Source organism: Artemia sp. Qi Xiang Cuo, chromosome 7 (genome assembly GCF_049724085.1).
Source record: "Artemia sp. Qi Xiang Cuo chromosome 7, ASM4972408v1, whole genome shotgun sequence".
Lineage (NCBI taxonomy): Eukaryota > Metazoa > Arthropoda > Branchiopoda > Anostraca > Artemiidae > Artemia > Artemia sp. Qi Xiang Cuo.
This window is the reverse complement of record NC_142800.1, coordinates 56,240,267-56,262,460: the sequence shown is the minus strand read 5'-3', so window position 1 is coordinate 56,262,460 and position 22,194 is coordinate 56,240,267. Positions and strand designations below refer to the sequence as shown.

General features: G+C 34.2%; 1 protein-coding gene across 6 annotated transcripts in view; it reads left to right on the top strand.

The window, feature by feature from the left end:
- Positions 1-22,194, top strand: part of LOC148950469 (MAP/microtubule affinity-regulating kinase 3) — a 171,267-nt gene that overhangs the window by 89,585 nt on the left and 59,488 nt on the right. For all 6 annotated transcript variants that reach the window (XM_089092420.1, XM_089092422.1, XM_089092421.1 and 3 more), the window contains exon 9: positions 21,588-21,687. In XM_089092420.1, coding sequence (XP_088948546.1) covers positions 21,588-21,687 — 100 coding nt within the window. The remainder of the gene's footprint in view (positions 1-21,587; positions 21,688-22,194) is intronic.

Here is a 22,194-nt window from a genome sequence, read left to right as displayed (position 1 = left end):
AAACCAAAAATACCCTGAATCGAAAATAAACGGGAATCTGCCTAAAGGGGAAGGCTCAGAGGTCCTTCGTTCCCCCTATCCGAGAAAAGGATGTTGATATAGCATTTATTCACTCTGATACTTTGATTTTGTCAATTTTATCCGACATATCCGACAAAAGGATGTTGATAATGAATTTATTCATTCTGAAATTTAGCTTTTGTCAATTTCATCCGATGTATCTGGCAAAGGATGTTGGTAAAAAAAAAATATTCACTGTCACTTAGATTTTGTCTATTTTATCCGACATATCCGATAAAGGATGTTGTTAAAGCATTTATTTATATTGAAATTTAGATTTTGTCAATTTTATTTGATGTATCTGACAAAGGATGTTGATAATAAAAAAAAATTATTCACTCTGGTACTTATATTTTATCAATTTTATTCGATGTATCTGGCAAGGGATATTGTTATAGCATTTATTCATTCTGAAATTTAGATTTTGTCAATTTTATACGACATATCCGACAAAGGATGTTGGTAATGAATTTATTCATTCTGAAATTTAGATTCTGTCAATTTTATCCGATGTATCTGCCAAAGGATGTTGATGGGGTTTGAGACACTCTTGTGGCTTATTCTGTTTGTTTGTCACTGACTGTGTTCCCATTAAAAACGAAAATGTTGCGTTCAATTAGTAGTTCTTATATCTTTTAACAGAGCATTACGGAGCTTGATAAACTTGGCTCTCTTATCACACGTGATTTTTCTTTAATTGTTGAACAGTCAAAAAGAAATGTTTGTGTTAAATAAGTAGTTTTTGTATCTTTTAAAAGAGCTTTAAGGGGTTTGAGAGACTCAGTTGCTTGATTCCGTATGGTTTTTCTTTACTTAGTGCTCATTGAAAACGAAGTTTTTGTGTTAAATAAGTAGTTCTTGTATCTGTTAAAAGAGCTTTAAGGGGTTTGAGAGACTCGGTTGCCTGATTCCATGTGTTTTTTCTTTACTTGTTGCCCATTAAAAACATAATTTTAGTAACACATTCTACACTGTGAGCAGTGTAAAAACAAATCCTCTTGATATTATTTGAAGAAATCATTACATAAATTTTTTTTTCTTTGTACGTATCTTAAAATGACAAAATATGCTTACGGCTCTAACAATTTTGCTCTATGATTGGTCAAGGACACGATGTGGCTTTTCCACTGGTATTCTATGTCCGGTTATTGACAATACCTAGTCTATTGTATGTATTAAATCAGTATTTTTTACGCAGTGGAACGATAAACACATAAGTCATATCTTAAAAAAAAGTGAAGATGGAGCATTTTAATAAAGTGTGTTCACATAACAAGGTTATTGTAGCATTGAATGCCGACAAGGAGAAGTATTTGAACTATGAAATAAGTAAAAGTGGTAACACTATTGGAAATGTATGCATGCATTGTCATGACAGTAAGGAATTAAATTTCTTTGGAATACCGAAAAAATTCAACTCTTATGTTGGTGGTTATGCGAGATTGAGATCCCCAGAGATGATTGTACTCAAAGAGAATGCCAACATAAAAATAATCGTTGATGATAGAGGTCAACTCCTTGCTACTGTTGCAGGTAACACATTACCTACTGATATATCCAATCGTCAGCTTTCGGGTATTAGCATTCAACGGAAGGTCAATAAAAAAAGGCCTACTCTTCTACTAGTATCGTAAACCCTTTCTTGTCTACGTGCCGAAACTGTTACCTGTGTAAAAATAATGTGATAGTAGACAGTGAAAATGCCAGAAAAATAAAAAGGGCATTGTCAGAAAATATCACTATGGAATATAAACATGAATCGATGAAAAAAAAGCACCAGCAAACGTTACTGCCATTGATCAAACAGTCAATGAACCAAATAATATCAAAGACGAAAAGCATATTGAGCCTGTTGATGAGACACCAGTAAAAACTGTGTATGATTCAAAATGGAATAATGATGATTCTACTGATTACGAACTAAGAGAAAACAATAGCTACAATATCAAGAGAGAACATGGTGAACTACTTTATGGAACAGATTCAAAATGTCCAAAGTTAATCATTGATATTAATAATGTATCATAATATATTTTTGTATTAATATTCTACATAGCATTATTTCATTAAAAATATTACATTGTTATGTGTTCATTCTTTTTAGAGTAAGCTAAGCTATCACATCTAACTTTTAGAATCTTTGTTAAAACATTGGAGATATAAAAAAAGAAATATGCAAACATCTATTGTCAAGCATATGGAATAACATTGATAAACTCTATGTAATACAATGAATAAATTCATTATCAACACCTCTCGTTAGATATGTCAGATAAAATTGATAAAATATAAATTTCTGAGTGAATATTTTTTTATCAACATCCTTTGTCAGATACATCAAATAAAATTGACAAAATCTAAATTTCAGAATAGATAAATGCCTTAACAACATCCCTTATCGGATATGTCGGATAAAATTGACAAAATCTAAGTATCAGAGTGACTATATTCTATATCAAAATCCTTGTCTCGGATACTTGGTATAAAATTGAAAAAGTCTAGGTTTTAGAGCGAATAAATTTTTTTTATCAACATCCTTTGGTAGATACATCAGATAAAATTGACAAAATCTAAATTTCAGAATGAAAAAATGTATTATCAACATCCTTGTGTCGGATATGTCAGACAAAATTGACAAAATCTAAGTATCAGATTGAATATTTTTTTTTAACAACATCCTTTGCCAGATACATCGAATAAAATTGATAAAATATAAGTGCCAGAGTGAATAATTTTTTTTACTATCAACATCCTTTGTCAGATACATCATATAAAATTGACAAAATCTAAATTTCAGAATAAATAAATGCTTTAACAACATCCTTTATCGGATATGTCGGATAAAATTGACAAAATCTGAGTTTCAGAATGAATAAATTCTATATCAACATCCTTTTCTCGGATACATAGGATAAAATTGACAAAATCTGAATTTCAGAATGAATAAATTCATTATCAACATCCTTTGTCAGATATGTCAGATAAAATTTACAAAATCTAAATTTTAGAATGAATAAATGCTATAACAATATCCTTAATCGGATATGTCGGATAAAATTGACAAAATCTAAGTATCAAAGTGACTAAATTCTATATCAACATCCTTTTCTCAGACACATAGGATAAAATTGACAAATTCTAAGTGTCAGTGTGAATACATTTTTTTTTATCAACATCCTTTGCAAGATATATCAAATAAAATTAACAAATCTAAATTTCAGAGTGTATAAATTCATAATCAACATCCTTTATCAGAATTGTCAGATGAAAATGAAAATATATAGTGTCAGAGTGAATAATTTTTTTTTTATCAAAATAATTAGTAAGATAAATAAAAAAAAATTTAAAAAATCTAAATTTAAGAATGAATAAATGCTTTAAAAAAATCCTTTATCGGATATGACGGATAAAATTGACATAATCTAAGTATCAGAGTGACTAAATTCTATATCAACATCCTTTTCTCAGATACAAAGGATAAAATTGACAAATTCTAAGTTTTAGAGTTAATAAATTTTTTTATCAACATCCTTTGGCATATACATCGGATAAAATTGACAAAATCTAAATTTCAGAATGAATAAATTCATTATCAACATCCTTTGTCTGATATGTTGGATAAAATTGACAAACCCTAAATTTCAGAATAAATAAATGCTTTAACAACATCCTTTATCGGATATGTCGGATAAAACTGACAAAATCTAAGTGTCAGAGTGAATAATTTTTTTTTTATCAACATCCTTTGACAGATACATCTGATAAAATTGAAAAAATATAAATTTCAGAATGAATAAATTCATTACCAACATGCTTTGTCGGATATGTCGGATAAAATTGACAAAATCCAAATTTCAGAATGAATAAATGCTATAACAATATCCTTTGCCAGATACATCGAATAAAATTGATAAAATATAAGTGTACCATTGAAGAATTTATATTGTGGTAATGTGAAGATTCGCTACTGTTGTGATAGAGATTTCTCCTATTGCGGCACTTATAGTGCTGGAGATTGTTTTAGCTAGGCTAGCACCGCTCTCAAGCAATGAGAGAAAATTGAACATGTAGACAGACCAATGTGGCTTCTTCTTTCTTGAGCCATCTGGAGATCAGCATTTACCATGGAGACTTGCGAACTAATTACCCATTATCGGACTAGACGCAGACATACAAGAGAAACAAACACATGTAAAAAGACAATAGATTTATTGAACTCACATGCTTAGTTGTACAGCAACGGGTCACTTCAATGACAATAAATGGTGACCGAGATTATTTGCGGTACCAACCGTTTTAGATCTCACTTCATATTAGAATTAAAAAACACATTTACCCCACTCCCAAACGTAGTTCTTTCGTCCTGCGCTTTAGGGACTGCCTGCCATTGGCCCAAGAGGGCAAAGGATGTAAATCTTTCGTCCAATAAACTTTTTTAAATGTTTTTGATGATTCAAGCATTCACACGGTTTTTTTGCCATTTAAACTTTCTTAGAAATATCGTACGTAGCGTTTTTTTTGCTACTAATTATCTTAGCGAAATTCGAACGACCAGCGTCGTTGTTTGACTGGAGCTAGAAATGCAATTTCTCTTTTTGCTGATTATGAATTTAGACTCTTGGAAGTAGTATTTGAACTCAAGGAAGGAACATTTGCTCTCTACCCTAATCGAGCTTATAAGGAAAGAATCTTGTCTTTTAAATACTTTTTATTATACTGCTGGTGCACAGCACACTACCCATCAAATAATGACATCCCGCATTAGTGAATGCTCATTAGGATTGCCTAACATTTTTCAATTATTTTTCTTATTTTATTCTACATCCCTATCTAAAATTCATCTACCGGACTAAGATTATTTTTGGTTCTAGGTTAGCTACTATATTAAAGATTTTTTTTTTATATCTAACACTGATTACTTTTACATTTCCAATAAGGTTGGGGCTATTCTACTTTTACATTCGTTTTTTTTTTGATTTTGCTGTCTATGTGAAGTACAGCATACTATCTACACAGCGTTAAATGAATAACATAATAATATTACACCTAATTCTACTTGTGGTACATACATGAATGATTTATAACATACAATATTTGGCTCATCATATTCACTGATGACATTAAAACACTTTCACTATTGGGATTTTTGAATTGTCAAAGTTATTAGGAAGTAACACATGTAGCTTCACATCTATTCATCACCTTTCGTGTCCTTAGTGTACTACACCCTTATGTTGTAAATTACTGTCTTTCATTCCTTTTGTCGTGGCAAAAATTTCGAAGCACATACGTTATGGTTTCTTCATGGAACAGTTTGAGTCTAGTTGTCCTTACACGGTATGTTTTCCCTAATATTCAATTGTGAAATGACCGTTAAATATCGCTCTAATAGTCAACTGGGAAATGATTCTTCCCACTAATGGTGTTAGTGTTTTTCTTCTCATCATATCATTTTTAGGATTTTTGAGGCACATAGAGAATGTATTCTCCAGTAAAATTGTTCATTTGTGCCTTTTGAAACGGGTTGTCGTCATACTATAGTGATTCTCTTAATATATTGTCTTTAAATTCAACTTCAAACATCTTCAAATATCATTTGACTTCTAACATCGTTTATCTGGTACTGCTCGATGGGGTTCTCAGAATTAAACTTCAAATTGTCTTTAATTTCTGCTTCAAATATCTTCAAATGTCTTTAAGTGTCATTTAACTTTGAATATCATCTATCGTGTGCTGATCGATGGAGTTCTCAGGATTAAACTTCAAATTGTCTTTAATTTCGTCTTCAAATATCTTCAAATGTCTTTAAGTGTCGTTTAACTTTAAATATAGTTTAATATAGTTTAGCTTCAAATATCATAACTATAATGTCAAATTATTATGGGGTCCATAGTGAGTATCAACAGCAATATCTACGTATTTATATCTTGTACTGACCGATGGGTTTCTCAGCGTTTATGTGATTATATAGTTCGTTAAAGCATTTGATACTGAGGTTCAAATATAGTGTTACCTGATACGTAATATGGTTCATGGTCGAAGGAACGACGATCAAAGGTAACTGTTGTTCTCGTAGACGAAGTTGGGAAGAAAGTTGCCTGGAGTTATGGTGAGTACTCTTCGTTGGTTGAGATATGATAAAAATAGATGTTACTGGGTCGTATCTGTACTGGGCAGCTCATTGTAATGCTCAATGACCAAAGTGTCCATTTAATTTCCTGTAATAAAGACAACGCGGCAGAATCACATGTTCTTTGAAGTAAATACACATACAATAATTCACGCATTAATTGGGTTATAATTTTTTTTTTTTAGCTATGAGACAGAATTAAATAAATACACTAATATTAGTATTCTCAACAAAAATATAAAAATTTAAATTAGAAAAGTCTTCAAATTTGTTTTGAGAACGGAAATATCGATATTAGATAAACATAATTTACCCTACTTTATTAAGTTTGAGGTCTATTTTTACGATATTTTTCATGCCTGCATTGTTCACGCAAGTCCGTGCTGTTTAAGAAACGCATGTTGCAGCGTCATAACCGCACGGTTTTACGCAAACGATACTACAATGGGGGAACAAGACATAACAAGGACGAGTGGAGACCTCTCGACCCACTCGTTTTCTGATGTCTTACCTATTTCTAGACTCGGACGGTTTCATGTGTCTTCGGGTTTAACGGCTGAAATGCAGAGGTTCTTAGTCTCAGGATTTTCCCGTAATTGCAAGTCAACATTGGTGCCTCATATTCGCCTTTCGAATGAGGTCATTAGATGCAGGATTTCCAAGCTTGCCTCCGTAGATTCCAGTTAATGCTTGGCAAAGAATATAAGCATAATGAAGAACTGACATCAATATCTTTTTAGAAAGCTATTGTTTGAGCAAATCCTTCGGCACTAAATAAATAAATATTATATTAAAGCCTTATTAGAATCCGTTTAGCGAAAAACACCTTCACAATACTAGTGAATTCCGTGTGGGTTTTACTTAGTCGCCATTGGACATACACAGGGTTTCAAATCATATATCTTAACTGATTAAATGGTTTTAAAATTTTAAATATTATTTTTGAGATATAATTTCATATCCGCCGTGAAATTCTTCATTTAAACGTACCAATAGGTTGTTTGGTTATAGTTACCAATAGTTTGGCTATTAGTACATATATTACTCGAGTAAGAAACATTATACTTCTTGAGTAAGAAATAGACGAATAAGCGAGCCTGCAGCAAGTAATTACTCTGGTATCATATTTTTTATGTGTAGGCCTAAAATAATTATAATCTGCACTAAGATGAAATATTTCGTATAATTAGACGCTTTTGCACTAATAATTTCTTTTTTTGGATAATATCCATCTTTGTTAGGGCACGGGTCGAATTTTTTCATAGAAAATCCGAGGGAGACCTGAGTCAGTATAGGTAAGATATAACGTGACTGACTTGCGAAAATATGTCACAGAAATTAGAGCACAAGATATGTAATATATAAACAAATGAAATTTAAGGACATATTTGTCACAGAACTATAGAACAGTGATCTCTCTGTTATTGTATACGTCATAGATATAGTATAATGAAATTAAAACGCTTTTTTTTTTCTCGGAGCTATAAGAAAGTAAACTCTCTGTTTCTCTTTCAAAGCATTCTGATCCAAAAACGAAAACTTAGCTAGCTCACAGAAGTTTCTATTCAACCTTTAAGTATTGTTTTGACTGGCCCTGATTGGCATAAAAATACTAATTTATTACACTTGAAGGACTGATAAATATCCCTTCCTACGTTCGTTTACACAAAAAAAAATACAAAAAACAATCATGGGCCTTGAGTTCCTACCCAGGCTTCCCACAAGACGTGGTCCAACACCATTTGTCGTTCTCAGTCGACCACGAGCTTCCTACCTTTGGTTATTTTCTGTTCCAACCTTTCTATTATCCTTTGAAAGGGCATAGAAATAACCCTAACAAAAATAAGACATCTAAAACTTAATCAAATCCTTAGTAACATAGACTAATTTAGTCTAAGGTGCGCGAAGTATAGCAATCAAGGATGCTTGTTGTAACAAAACATTGAACGTAGATTTAATTAAACTGAAGTACTAAGGTATGTCTTATGTCTAGCTACAAAAATAAAACCTACATATGCTCATTCTCTCTCGCTCTTAAATAAATAGAACAACATAAAAAGAAAATTGACATTTTCAAATAAGCAGTTTTTAAGAACAATGGGCAGACTTTTGACGCCCTTTCTTAATTGTGTTGAATGGTATCTGTTTATAAAAAAAGCAATAAGTTAAGTCTGATATTTTCAATCATTACAAATAACCCATAAAATTAATAAGCGCAAATAACGCGGATATTTATCCACTAGGGGACCTAACGTGTGCGAGGGGAGTCGACCCCAGCGATACAAATGACACTCGACCCAAAAAAATATATTCATGCATTTTTAATTATTCTTTGTATACAAGCATGAACACGGGCTTGTTTTACATCTACATGGCTCTAAAACAGCCATGGTTCAAAATTCAAATTTTCTTGTTCACTCATTTTGCGGAGCTACTTTAGAATTTGAATTTTTTCTAACACCATTATTCACGTGAAAGTCATCTGTGTAGGTAAAGGAGATCCTTTTAAGACCTATCCCTATGCCTCCATTTTCTGTGATTAACGGTTTCTTTCGCCGAATTTCTCGCCTCATGCAGAGTTCCAGTCACAGCTGGGTAATAACTCTTCTTTTTTTTTTGCTTCCTTCAGCGACTTTTGCTAAGCTTTCTAGCATGTGTGCTTATGCCGCTGCCGCCAATGTTCGTAGTGCTAGCTACCGCTGGCACCACTTATTGGGGTGTATGTGCAGGGTCACTAATTTTAAAGGCAAAAAATGACGCAAAAGATTGCTATGCCACTTACTCGAATGACGCAAAAAGATTGTTATGCCACTTACTCGAATGACGCAAAAAGATTGCTATGCCACTTACTCGAATGACGCAAAAAGATTGCTATGCCACTTACTCGAATGACGCAAAAAGATTGCTATGCCACTTACTCGAATGGGAGAACCCCTTGTCAGCCCTAATGTTAGTGAGATTCCCGCTCTTACCCCAACGGTTCTGCAAATATCGGGTTTGGTACTACCCTATTTATAGTATACCCTGTCTCAGGGTATGGTAACGCGATCGAGTGGTCAAATGGCCACTTTCTAAGGCCAAATGTACCCGCCTTGGGTTACGGCTCGAAAATCTTTACTCTCTCCTTGGAGGTAATAACCCTCCCTGTCAATATAATAATGACGGCACCTTGTAGCTCTATTCCTACCCTGCCTGGGTTACGGAAAATACTACACAGTTTGTAGAAAATACCTTACTTGTATTCTTCCAAAAGGGTCACAAATGTTATTAAAGAAACGAAAATAGGTCATTTATCTGAAAGGAAAAGAAACAGGGGTGGAATATAACAGACCCCATTTGCAGACCCACTATTATGCCTAAAATTCTTCTGTTTCTACCAACGTTTCATCGGTCCAGCTAGATTTTGTTTTTCTTTCAGTATTATCTTTTATTTAATTCTTTCAATTAACGGTACAAATACTTTATTATTTAGTAATATACGGCACTACTACATTGCATTTATTACTAACACTAAAAAAATTACTAATTATACACTTGCTTCTACTTGTTAAAAACTGAATACTATTTTTTTTTTAATTTTTTTTTTTCTCATTTTACAATTCTTCATTGAGCCTTTTCTCCATTTTTTCTATTGTACCCAAATATTTGAGGGGATACACATTTATTTCTAATAGACAAAGTTCAAGCAAAGCTGCTCGAAGTTTTCCTAATTTGAGTGCCGCTAAAAGCGAAGTCCATTTACCTTCCTCCTTTGACAAAGCCATTTCTATTACAATATACAATATTTCAATTTTTTTTTTTTGCGTTTATATCAACTTAAAACAAATTTATTATTTTACTTAACCTATTTTGGGGAGGCTATTATCTCCTATGAGATATAAGGGGTTTCCTATCGTAGCCTAGCGGATATAGGCCTAATCACTTTATTTATATGTCTGTATCTCCAATAATTAAATTTAAAGCACAAAGTTTTAATAGCCTAATTAGTTCGTAGTTTTCTTCCAATTTCCGACTCGCGTCATTTGTAGCAATAGAAGTTTTTCTTGGCACACGATATGGCGAACTAATTAGCTATATAGGCTAAATACAGACATATAAAATGGAATAAACAGAGATAAGAAAGATAATAGATTTATTGAACTTGCATGCTTAGTTGTACAGCAACGGGTCACTTCAATGATAATAAATGGTGACCGAGATTATTTGCGGTACGAACCGTTTTAGATCTCACTTCATATTAAAATTAAAAAACACATTTACCCCACTCCCAAACGCAGTTCTTTCGTCCTGCGCTGTAGGGACTGCCTGCCATTGGCCCAAGAGGGCCAAGGATGTAAATCTTTCGTCCAATAGTCTTTTTTAAATATTTTTGATGATTCAAGTATTCACAGGGTTTTTTGCCATTTAAACTTTCTTAGAAATATCGTACGTAGCGTTTTTTTTGCTACTAATTATCTTAGCGAAATTCGAACGACCAGCGTCGTTGTTTGACTGGAGCTAGAAATGCAATTTCTCTTTTTGCTGACTAAGAATTTAGACTCTTGGAAGCGGTATTTGAACTCAATTAGGGGACGTTTAATTTCTGCCCGAATCATCTTTAGAAGGAAAGAATCTTATATTTTAAATATATGGTATTCTACTGCTGGTGCATAAGTGCTAGTGTGAATAATTTTTTTTTATTATCAACATCCTTTGTCAGATACATCAAATAAAATTGACAAAATCTAAATTTTAATATAAATAAATGCTTTAACAACATTCTTTATCGGATATGTCGGATAAAAATGACAAAATCTAAGTGTCAGAGTGAATAAATTTTTTTTATCAACATCCTTTGTCAGATACATCGGATAAAATTGAAAAAATTTAAATTTCAGAATAAATAAATTCATTATCAACATCCTTTTGTCGGATATGTCGGATAAAATTGACAAAATCTAAGTATCAGAGTGACTAAATTCTATATCAACATCCTTTTCTCGGATAGGGGGAACGAAGGGCCTCCCGTTTATTTTCGATTCTGAGTATTTTTGGTTTTCCCTCTGAAATTGACTCTTCCTCTCCCTCCCCTGCCCTCAGAAATGTGGGAACAAAGGGCTTCTGAGTCTTCCCCTTGAGGCAGATCCCATTTATTTTTGATTCTGAGTATTTTTGGTTTTCCCTCCGAAATTGACCCCCCCTACCCTCAGAAATGGGGGAACGAAGGGCCTCTTAGCCTTCCCCTTGAGGCAGATCCAATTTATTTTCGATTCTGAGCATTTTTGATTTCCCCTCCAAAATTGACCCCCCCCCCTCTCCTGCCCTCAGAAATGGGGGAACGAAGGGCCTCTGAGCCTTGCCCTTGAGGCATATCCCATTTTTTTTCGATTCTGAGTATTTTTCGTGTTCCCACCAAAATTGTCCCCCCCACCCCTGCCCTCAGAAATGTGGGCACTAAGGGCCTCTGAGCCATGCCCTTGTGGCAGATCACATTTATTTTCGATTCTGAGTATTTTTGGTTTTTACTCCAAAATTGACCCCCCTCCCCTGCCCTCAGTAATGGGGCACCGAAGGGCCTCTGAGCCTTGCCCGTGAGGCCGATCCCGTTTAATTTCGTTTCTGAGTATTTTTGGTTTTCTCTCCAAAATTGACCCCCCCTCCCCTGCCCTCAGAAATGGGGGAACGAAGGGCCTCTGAGCCATCCCCTTGAGGCAGATCTCGTTTATTTTAGAATCTGAGTATTTTTGGTTTTCCCTCCAAAATTGACCCTTCACGTTAAAAAAATATCCAATCACTTATTACCCCTTTTATGCAAATGTCAATCAATGAATTCCGATTGTAAAAGCGTGTTTAATCATGTTACCTAACCCACAGTACAGCAATTTGATATGTGTAGCCTACTGCCAGGAGCCAGTGGGGGGATCCTTGCCCGTAATTGCTAATCACCTTAACCATTTTATCCATCGTCAAGTACATGTTCCAAAAATATTTTATTCAGAGATTTCACGCTAAAAAATTATCCAATCACTAATTACCCCTTTTTTTGGAAATTTCTATCAAACGCTAAGGAACATAATCTCACCGAACATGTCAAACGGTTTCCACAGACTTCAAAAATGGAACTGTGGATAACACATGGGTGATTGACAGCTTTCCCTAAAAAACCTTTCCTAATAACCAGTCTGGTTAAAAAACTTGGAGTTGAAACAAATTTGTGCGGGGAATCCCCCCGTTCATACTGCTATCTTTTTTGCAATGTTTAGGAACAGGCGGGGAATCCCCGCTCGTTTGGAATGGTACCAACGTTTGACCACATTATATTATTACGACCAAACTCTCAAAACATTATACACTGCCAAATAACTAGTCTGGTAATCTGCCTTGGAAAGCTGCCAGGGAACGTAAAGTCGTAGAATTCAATAGATACTTACTACTAACGTCATTGCAGCATGGTATGATTTTTAGAGTTTCTGCAATTTCATTTATTTGTCGCTGGTATTTTCAGGATTAATTAGCCTTTCCCGGTCATTCCTTTTGCCCTAATTCAAAGTTTATACATAATCCCAACCTTCCTTGTCCTCATCAAATTCAGGGGTATAGGGAACAAGTCTATTTTGAATTATAGAGAGAAAAGTGAAGTGTTAAAATATCCAGTTTCCGACTACTGTTGTTAGTGTGGTTCGTTTATACTATGTACGTTTTTATTTATGCAAGTATTGTGTAGTGTTTGTATTATGTAATTGTTTACTAGTTCATGCTGTAGAATGTTAGTAGGTGAGAAGTGAATAATTTTGGAAGGGAATGTTTTGAATTCAATTAAAGTTTGGGGGTTTAATGAGAAGGGGATAAGCCAAATTTGGGAAATTTAACTAAAAACAGGGGGGAGAATCTGTAAAGTATTTAACATCAATTCGAGAAGCTTTTCCGGGTATCTCATATCTTAGTTAGTTGGGCATTTATGTGTCAACGATAGCGGTCCAGGGGGAAGGGCTCTTGGGATTAAAGCTAGTCGTGGGAAAGGGCTCGTTCTCAGGCCTGGAACTTCCGTTCCAGGAAAGTTATATTCTTGGTTCATTTCTAAAGGCAGTCCATCTTTCGCCTTCGTCGTAGCTAGTTGTTCTTGTGCTACCTTATTTTTTCTATGTGTATTCTCACGTTATTCAATAAAGACCATGTACCAATGTTTATCGTCTATCTTTGGAATTTACGTAAACCATTACATCTGCCAATATAAAAGGGCATACAAATAAAGAACTAAAGAGAGGTTTACAGAGTGGTGAAAGAGAGCTTTACAATATATATATATATATATATATATATATATATATATATATATATATATATATATATATATATATATATATATATATATATATATATATATATATATATATATATATATATATATATATATATATATATATATATATATATATATATATATATATATATAAAGCCGTGACGGATGTTTTAGCAAATTATCCACTCTAAACCGTCCTCGGCGTTACGGTTTAGAAATACAAGTCCAATAAAAACCAAAATATTGAAAATAATAAAATACAGAAGACAGAAAATAAGCGACAGTAAAAGTCTCCGACGAGAAATTAATGGTGTGAAGACTGGATGACGTAGACGGCTAATACAAACTTAGAGTTGAATTTACAATACCAATCGACCGCTTTGAAACATACAACTTGATTTGGTGAGTTGCTTTGATTAACTACAAACAGCTGTTGCCTTTCGTTGGCACGTGTTGTCTAATGTTTTTAATATGCTTGCGTAAAGGATATCTTTATAGTTGAAGTAAGTTGTCTATTCTTAGTTGTATTTTATGCCTATCTGTTCTCTTCATTTCTGTGTAACTAATTCTATTTATTCCTTCATGTATATAAATGTTGAAGCATACGAATGTTGGTAAATGTATAAACAAAAGGGTCCATACAATATTTTGGGCTTAAAGAGTATATTATTCTTGTGTTCATGTTTCTAAATTACGATTTGTATGTTTATATAGAATATTGCAAACCTTTTGGCGCGAGTCTTAAGCCATTCTTGTTGCCCGTGTTTCATGTCTTGTTATTTGGCTTGACTCCTATTTGTCAAATAAGTGTAGCTCTTTCCGTTTGGCAGATGCTTTTTGTTGTAGTAAAACACGTGGGAAATTGTTCAGATGGATAATATATAAAATCCAGTTGTATTTTCCGTTTTTAATACATCCGTTTTCTATTTTGTCACTCAACCAATGGTCTGTTCAGAAATGAAAGCGCTAATGGTATTTGATTGATCTTCTTGGAGACTAAAAGAGTTTAGCATACGCATTGAATTTAGTAGCAATTCTTTTTTTTTGTTTCAATCATTCTTTCATGTTTTTGTAAGAATAGGTTCAGGTTCAGGTTCAGGTTTCAGGTTCATACATTTTTATTAACAAAAAAAAACAACTCATTGTCACAAAAAGTCGCACTAAAGCAAGATGATGATTGAAAAAGCGACCGGTTGGATATCATGCATGCCAAATAATCAAACCAATTAAAATGAAAAAAGGGGAAAAAAATAATAATAAAAGAAAATAATGATAAATATATAATGGCAAAAAATATAAAAAAAAAATAAATAAAAATAAAACATCTACAAAAAAAAAAAAAAGCCTTATCTCGAACCTTTAAAAATACCAAATTCCTTAAAAGAAATTATTTTTAATACGGGTTTTAATTTGGGGCACACTCTCTGCTTGACGAACAGAGTCTGGGACCAAATTCCAAACTGACGGGCCCATGTGTCTGGCCACTTGACTCGCTCTAGTTGTGTTCCGTGGCTCAGATGCAAGACTATCCACACTCCTAGTCGAATAATTGTGATAAAACGAATTAGGCCTAAAAATATTCATAAAAAAATCCGGTGCAAAACCATTCAGACACTGAAATACAAAAACTCCAATTTGATAATCCCTTATTTCACCAACATTTAGAATTTTAAACTTTCTAAAAAGTGATTCAGTGCTATCAACACCACGATCATACCTTCCAATCAACCTTATAGCCTTATTCTGCAGAACTTGAACTCTTCTAAAATTGCAACTAAAATTACTCGCCCAAATCAAACAACCATAATTTATATAAGGCACTATTATGGAAAAATACAATAAAAGCAGAATTCTCAAAGGTAAAACATTTTGAAAACGGTTCAGAACTCCAAGGCCTCGCGCCAGCTTGCATGCTATGATGTCGCAGTGTTTTCTCCAATTCAAGTTTCGATCTAGGATGAATCCCAGATATCGGTTCTCTTCAACTTGTGATAGCGGTAGGCCATTGTAAATAATGACACCAGGGAGAGTGGGAGCAGAACCAGTCCTCGTAAACATCATAAAATTAGTTTTTGATGCATTGACGCTAAGTAGGCTAGCACAAACAAATTCATGTAGGCCATCCAGCGCCTTATTAGCCTTGAACAAGAGCTCTTGCAGCGACTTTGCTGCAATCACTAAAGCCGTGTCGTCAGCAAAAGAAGTAACTGAAGCTCCGGGAATGTAGAATCTCATTGTGTCTACGAATATCAGGTACAGGAGAGGACCAAGAACTGAGCCCTGTGGAACACCACACTTTATGGGAAACGGCTGAGAAGATTTGTTACTCAAAGTCACTCGTAGCTTCCTTTCACTTAAATACGATTCAAACCAATTTAAAACACTACCCTTTAGGCCTAAATAATATAGCCTTTCCAATAAAATCTTAAAATCACCAGTGTCGAAAGCCTTTCTAAAATCAATAAAAACGCCCATGTACTGCTCGCCATTCTCAAGTACTGAGTTAATATTTTCCAGAAGATGCTGGACTGCCTGCGTCGTCGAATGTCCTTTCCAGAAGCCAAATTGACCATCGTGTAAAACACCAATTTTCATCAGATACTCGTAAAGCCGGCGATGAACAATCTTTTCATAAACTTTTGAATAAATCGGGAGAATTGATATTGGTCTCCAATTAGATATATCAGTTTTGACTCCACCTTTGTGCAACGGTACAACTTTAGCTATTTTAAGCGCACTCGGAAACATCCCCTTTTCCATAGAAATATTGATAAGGTATACGAGGACAGGAAGCAAATAAACCAGAACCGACTTGAGCGTTCTAAGGCTCATTCCATCAACTCCTGCACTGTTTGACTTAATCGTGCTAACAATTTTGCGTACCTCTTCTTCAGTACAAGGCTGGAAATGCATTTCGAAACCTCTTCCTCGCTCATCCACAAAACTGCTTGATTCGAAAACATGGGAGCTCCGTGCTTCTTCTTGAATCTTGCGGCCAATTTCAGAGAAATATTGTCCAAATGCGTTGCAGATTTCCTCAGTTTCTTCCAAGGTCCTATTATTTAGCACAATTTTTGGCTCCGATGGCTTCATAGGACCTTTTAGAAGATCATTCACAACTTGCCATGTTGCTTTGGGGTTACCTTTACTTTCTTCAAATACATTTGTAAAATATGCCTTCTTTTTTTCCTTCTTAGGGCATTTGCCCTATTCCTTAGGTCTTTATACATCACATGGAGCTCATTATTCTGCGGATGATTTAGATGCTCCTCACACGCCTGATTTCTCATATTAAACAGATTCAGCAGCTCATCATCACACCATGGTTTTCTTGGTTTATTCTTTCTGGGGTTTGTTTCTTTAAGCGGACACGTCCTATCATAAACATTCGACACTATTTGGTTAAACTTTTCAAATGCTTCCGACGGATGATCTTCATTCAGTACTGTTTCCCAGTTAATAACACTAATTTGTTCTTCAAATTTTTTCAGATTAACTGGCTTCAGTTCACGCATTGGTATTTTATTCTTTCTGTTATGTTTCTTCACTTCAAAATTCAAATGCAATACAACCGGAAGATGGCCGGAGGCTGGGCTTATAACAACAGATCAGTAAGCTTTACTTAGTATTGCTGAAGACACAAACACATTATCGATGAGCGTTTCCGAATGATCCGTGATTCTCGTTGGAATGCTCACGGTCGGGTATAAATCATTTGACATCATCAGTCTCAAAAAATCCAAATTTGGTCCACGTACATTTAACAAATCAAAATTAAAGTCTCCCATACACATAAACTCTTGACTAGATCTATTTACCTTTGCAGCAAGACATTCAAATCCTTCAGCAAACTCTTCAAATGATGCACTTGGTGGCTTATATGCAACGGTAAAAATTCAAGCACGATTTTCAAACTGAATTTCTATACTAAGGGTTTCTATCTTACCCTCCTTCCAAATGTCCAAATCCTTTCTAATTTTCCAATTCAAATCCTGTCGGACAATGAAAGCCAGACCTCCACGTCCCATTGACCTTCTACTTCGAGCAATCAGTTCATAACCTGTAAAATTAAAGGACGAATGAACAGTATCATGACCCAAAAAGGTTTCAAATAATGCCATTATATGTAAATTAATAGATCGAGAAATAAAATCAAAAATCTCATGGTGGGAAGACGTTAAATGACAGTTCCATGTACATGCATGAAATCCAGACCGGCTTAACTCCTCCAAAGTTGATAACTGACGATATTTACTATCAAGAGATGGACGAAAACTAATTTGCGACCCATCATTTCCAATATCCGTCAACAAATAATCATCAACATTAAACGGATTATTTTGCAAATCACTCAATCTTCCACTTAAACTACTACTCATATCAACTTACGCAAAACAGAATCCTATAATTCATCCCTTTTCCGCGCTCAAACGGGGCGATATTTATACTCATAAGAAATAAAAAAATAAACAACAAAATAAAAATATAAATAAAGAGTAATATATAACATCTTGACGAGATAAACACTACCAAACTACTCATAAACAACAAACTAAACGCAATCTGAAAGCGAGTTAATTCGACGAGCAGCTTGCTCACCCGGAAGCATTGCGTGAACCTGACCACGATCTGACAATACATTTTTCACGCCAAACTTGTCTCTCGCGGCACTCAGGATATCGCGACGGCGCTTGGTTAGAGACTCAGACAAAAAAATTTTTGAACCAACCAATTTTGATTTACTCGCAAACACTCTACGGGCCGTCTCACAGGTAGAAAATCTCACGAACACTGGTGCACCTTTATCGTTTGCCGATCCTGTATTATTCAATTTCGACCTGTAGACCATAGCAAAATCACAATCAGAGATACCGGGAAGCCCTAGCTTTTGCGAGGCTATATTCAGAATGGTCGACTTCAAGTCAACACCCGGCTGCTGCTTAATACCATGAAAAACTAGAGTTCCAAGCTGTTTTTCTTGCTCATAATCATCAATTTTCACTTCTAATTTTGCAATACGGTTCTCTAAATTTTCAATCAGTCCTTTGATATTCTTTACTGATACCAACAATTGCTCTAGCTTCGGATTAAACTCACGCGACACTGACGAGTATATTTCACTCACGATAGTCTCAACAGAAGTTTTCAGAGTTTGGTCGTTTCCGCATTTATCTTGAACTTGCTTAGTAATCGCGCTCATCAATGATTCTTTTGTCTTAGCGATTTCTTCCTCAGTTGCGACTATTTTAACTAGTAAATCCGCGGTAGATGGTCCAGAAGAAACTGCTCTCAGCGATGCGAAAGTTTTGGAAGCCGTCTTATAAATGTCCGGGTTTTGGTTAACCTCTTTAAACGCACTTCCAACATTTTTATCAGTTTTTGTAGATGCTTCGCGGTAATTGTCCTCAAACGAGATGAGACTATTCTCGGTTAGGCGCGACTCTGTGTGATCTCCATACGCAAAAACTAAGTAGTTGAAGATTCCTTTTTTATCCTTTGAAACTTGGATAATTCTTACGGGCCACAGCGGGAATCTTTTGCAATTCGCTAACGCAAGCTGGAACTGTTGAAATTTTGACATTTCTTCGCTACTTCGAGAAAAACCAAAAAAGAGAAAAAAAAATCAACTTATCTTTCAGTGGGCACGCCCACGGCAGCAGTGGCAATCAGCAATTGACGGCTGGCCCGGTGGTCCGCGGAACCTGCTTTGTTATTCACCACCGTACTCTGGCATCCTTAATCAGCTAATCCAAAGTAATTTGAACGCCACACAAATAATAGGATGATCTGTTGATTGCTACCGTAATATAAGTCCTTTTTCTTTTCACAAAACGTGAATTAATTCACTTATTGCGAAAACTGTCCACTGTAATTAAATCTAAATTTAATCCGGCTTAAAAATAAAACTGATGTTTACAGGTCAGATGCCAAACGAGAACTGAAAATAAAACGAGAACTTGTAAATAAAAATTAAAGTTTTTCGTTGTCATTAACGAAACATTTTTTTCCTGGCAAAATATATTAAAGAGATGTGGTTTTGTGGAAAGTCTTGTGTTTCAGTTCAATGCTGCTTATAGTCCTGAAAACTTACCTCTAAAATTTTTCGCATGTTTCCAGTCACATTAGTGGGAAGTTGGACAAAGGTAATTGTTTTTGGCATGAAATAAATGATATTATTGCTTTAAACTACGCCAATTGCTGCAGATTGTCTCCAGTTTCTTAATATGGGCGTTTACTTTCTAAGTGTATGCGTAACATTTTTCTTTTCTCACTTCACGCAGCAGTCAATGTTAAAACTTATTTCATCCCGTCTTTTCTTTTTTTATTTTTGAAACGGGGAAATTGTTCAAAAGTTTTTTTTTGTTAAGATGGTTACATTTCTGCCTGTCCAAGGATTCTCTAGATCCCACCCATATTTTCCCGTTTGACGAAATGATATATTACGAATAAAAAGAAGATTTGACTGTTTGTGTTTATAGCTGACTACTGTTTTGTATTGTGACCGCGTTCAACTTATAGCAGTTAAAACCATGTTCTGTTGTATTTGCAGCAGAATAAGATAGGATAAGATAAGTTTTATTCTTCATTAAATTCACATACAGTATTACATGTTATTAATCCCTCAAAGGCTCATTGGCCTGTACAAAGAGGGAAGACATATGAATTACATACTCAGAGATAAAAAACAAAAGAAAATTTAAAATGATCACCTACTCACATATGAAGGAGAAAAAAGGAAAATATAGATAAAATGGAAACTATAGAAAAAATTAGAATAAATAAATAAATTAATTAATTATATTAAATAGACTCAAAAAGAAAAATAATAATAATAAAAAAAATAAAATAAAATTACTATAAGCGAATTCCTATCGTCGAAACAGAATTATGTGTATTGTCAGGTAGAACCAACATCATAATAGCTGTTACGATATTATTCATAGCTCTTATCCAAGATATTGAAATATCATAACTTAAGCCATGTACAGCCCTTTTAAACTTATATTTAAAACTATATAAATCCCAGTTCAATCAGCTCTGCTTATTTCTAAGGCTAGGTAGCAAAATTGACGTTTATGGGTTAATTCAGTCATAAGGCTTATAATTATTGAACTGTAATAAAATGGTGCGAAAGCAATAAAATTTATCATGAATGCTACTCCTTAGTGAACTATACAAGTTTCAGCAATAAATATTGATAGTCATACCTGAGGCCTGGGAGTCATAGCGCAGAGAAGACCACCATAAAACAAACTAAACATTCAGGGGACATCAACTCCACAAAAAAAAAGAATGTATGTTGTATTTTCTTTTTCTTTGAAATAAATTTCAACCTGTTGTATTTAATTTGAAAATTACTGAAAACATTTGTTTATTATCATCTTTTTATTGTTGTTTTTTTCATTTGTGCTACGTTCGTGAATGCAAGCCAAATTCTGTACCACTTAAAGTACCATAAATATGACGCCGTAGCATTAGAAATTTGGCAATGAGATGAATATTTACTATTAATATGTATTTATGCTAAATTTCACTGTTTATTCGTTTGAATTCAATGCATTTCATTCATTGAAATGCTTTCAAATGAATTTATGGTTTATTGAAGCTATCTTTTTAATAGCTATTTAGTAAAGCCAATCGTTGGATAAGAGTACTAAATTTACAGTAAGTGGTAAAAGATAGGCTGGATTGAATTTACAAAGAATAGCCAAAGATTATCCGTATTTTGGGAGACGCGGCTAAAAAGGATGCTTTAAGTAAAGGGGCCACGGTTTTTACCTCCATGTGGCTTATTGCTGCGACGAGTGTGTATTTCATAGTATTAGTATGGGATTGCCCTGAAAGATGATGTTCTTTGGGGCAAAACTATATAAAAAAGGATAAAGGATACGTCTGATTTAGATTTATTTGTTCCCGTCCATAATTTTCTTGTTTAATGAGAAATTTTCGTTTGTAAATAAATGTCAATTATTTTTGGTTTCTCTTGACGATCAAGATATCCCTTTTTTCGTCATTAGCGCGTGTTGTGAATTGGAACACTCTGAAGCATTGTATATGAATAACATTGGTTGCTCTTGGTAACTATGATTAAACTCAAGTTCTATTATTATGTTCCAGGCAATAATGAAGGACAGATGGATGAACTTGGGTTTCGAGGATGACGAACTGAAGCCATTTGTCGAACCGGATTCAGATCTCAACGATCAAAAAAGGATAGGTTATGCTTCACTCTTTGTTTTTTATTCTTTTCTTCCTTAAGAGAATAATCACCTACTTTCCTTTATGAACTTCTTCATCTTCTTCGAGGAATTCTATTAACAGTGAAATTTTGATAGTTCCGAGATTGAACCGATTTTAGCTTTAGAATTCTATCTCACTCGTTATAGAGGTTGTGGTGAAACATTTAGAGCTAATTCCTGCCAAATATTAAAAACAAACAAAATTAATAGGTTGTTCTGAACTTAGTTAATTCTACCAAATTGTTCTTCCAAAAATCATGGTAATGACTATTTTTATGGTTTAGCACTAAAACCTGATCACTAACAACAAACTGAATATGCATTCATGTTAGTAATACTTCGATGTAAATGGACCTTACAGATGGCATTTTTATTGTGCTTGTGAAGCTTGCTGATCCATATATCCTATGATATTCCTCTTACTTGCTTCCTGAAAGAAGTTTCATCTTTTACTTAAACCGTATTTCAGTCAAATAAACCATAGA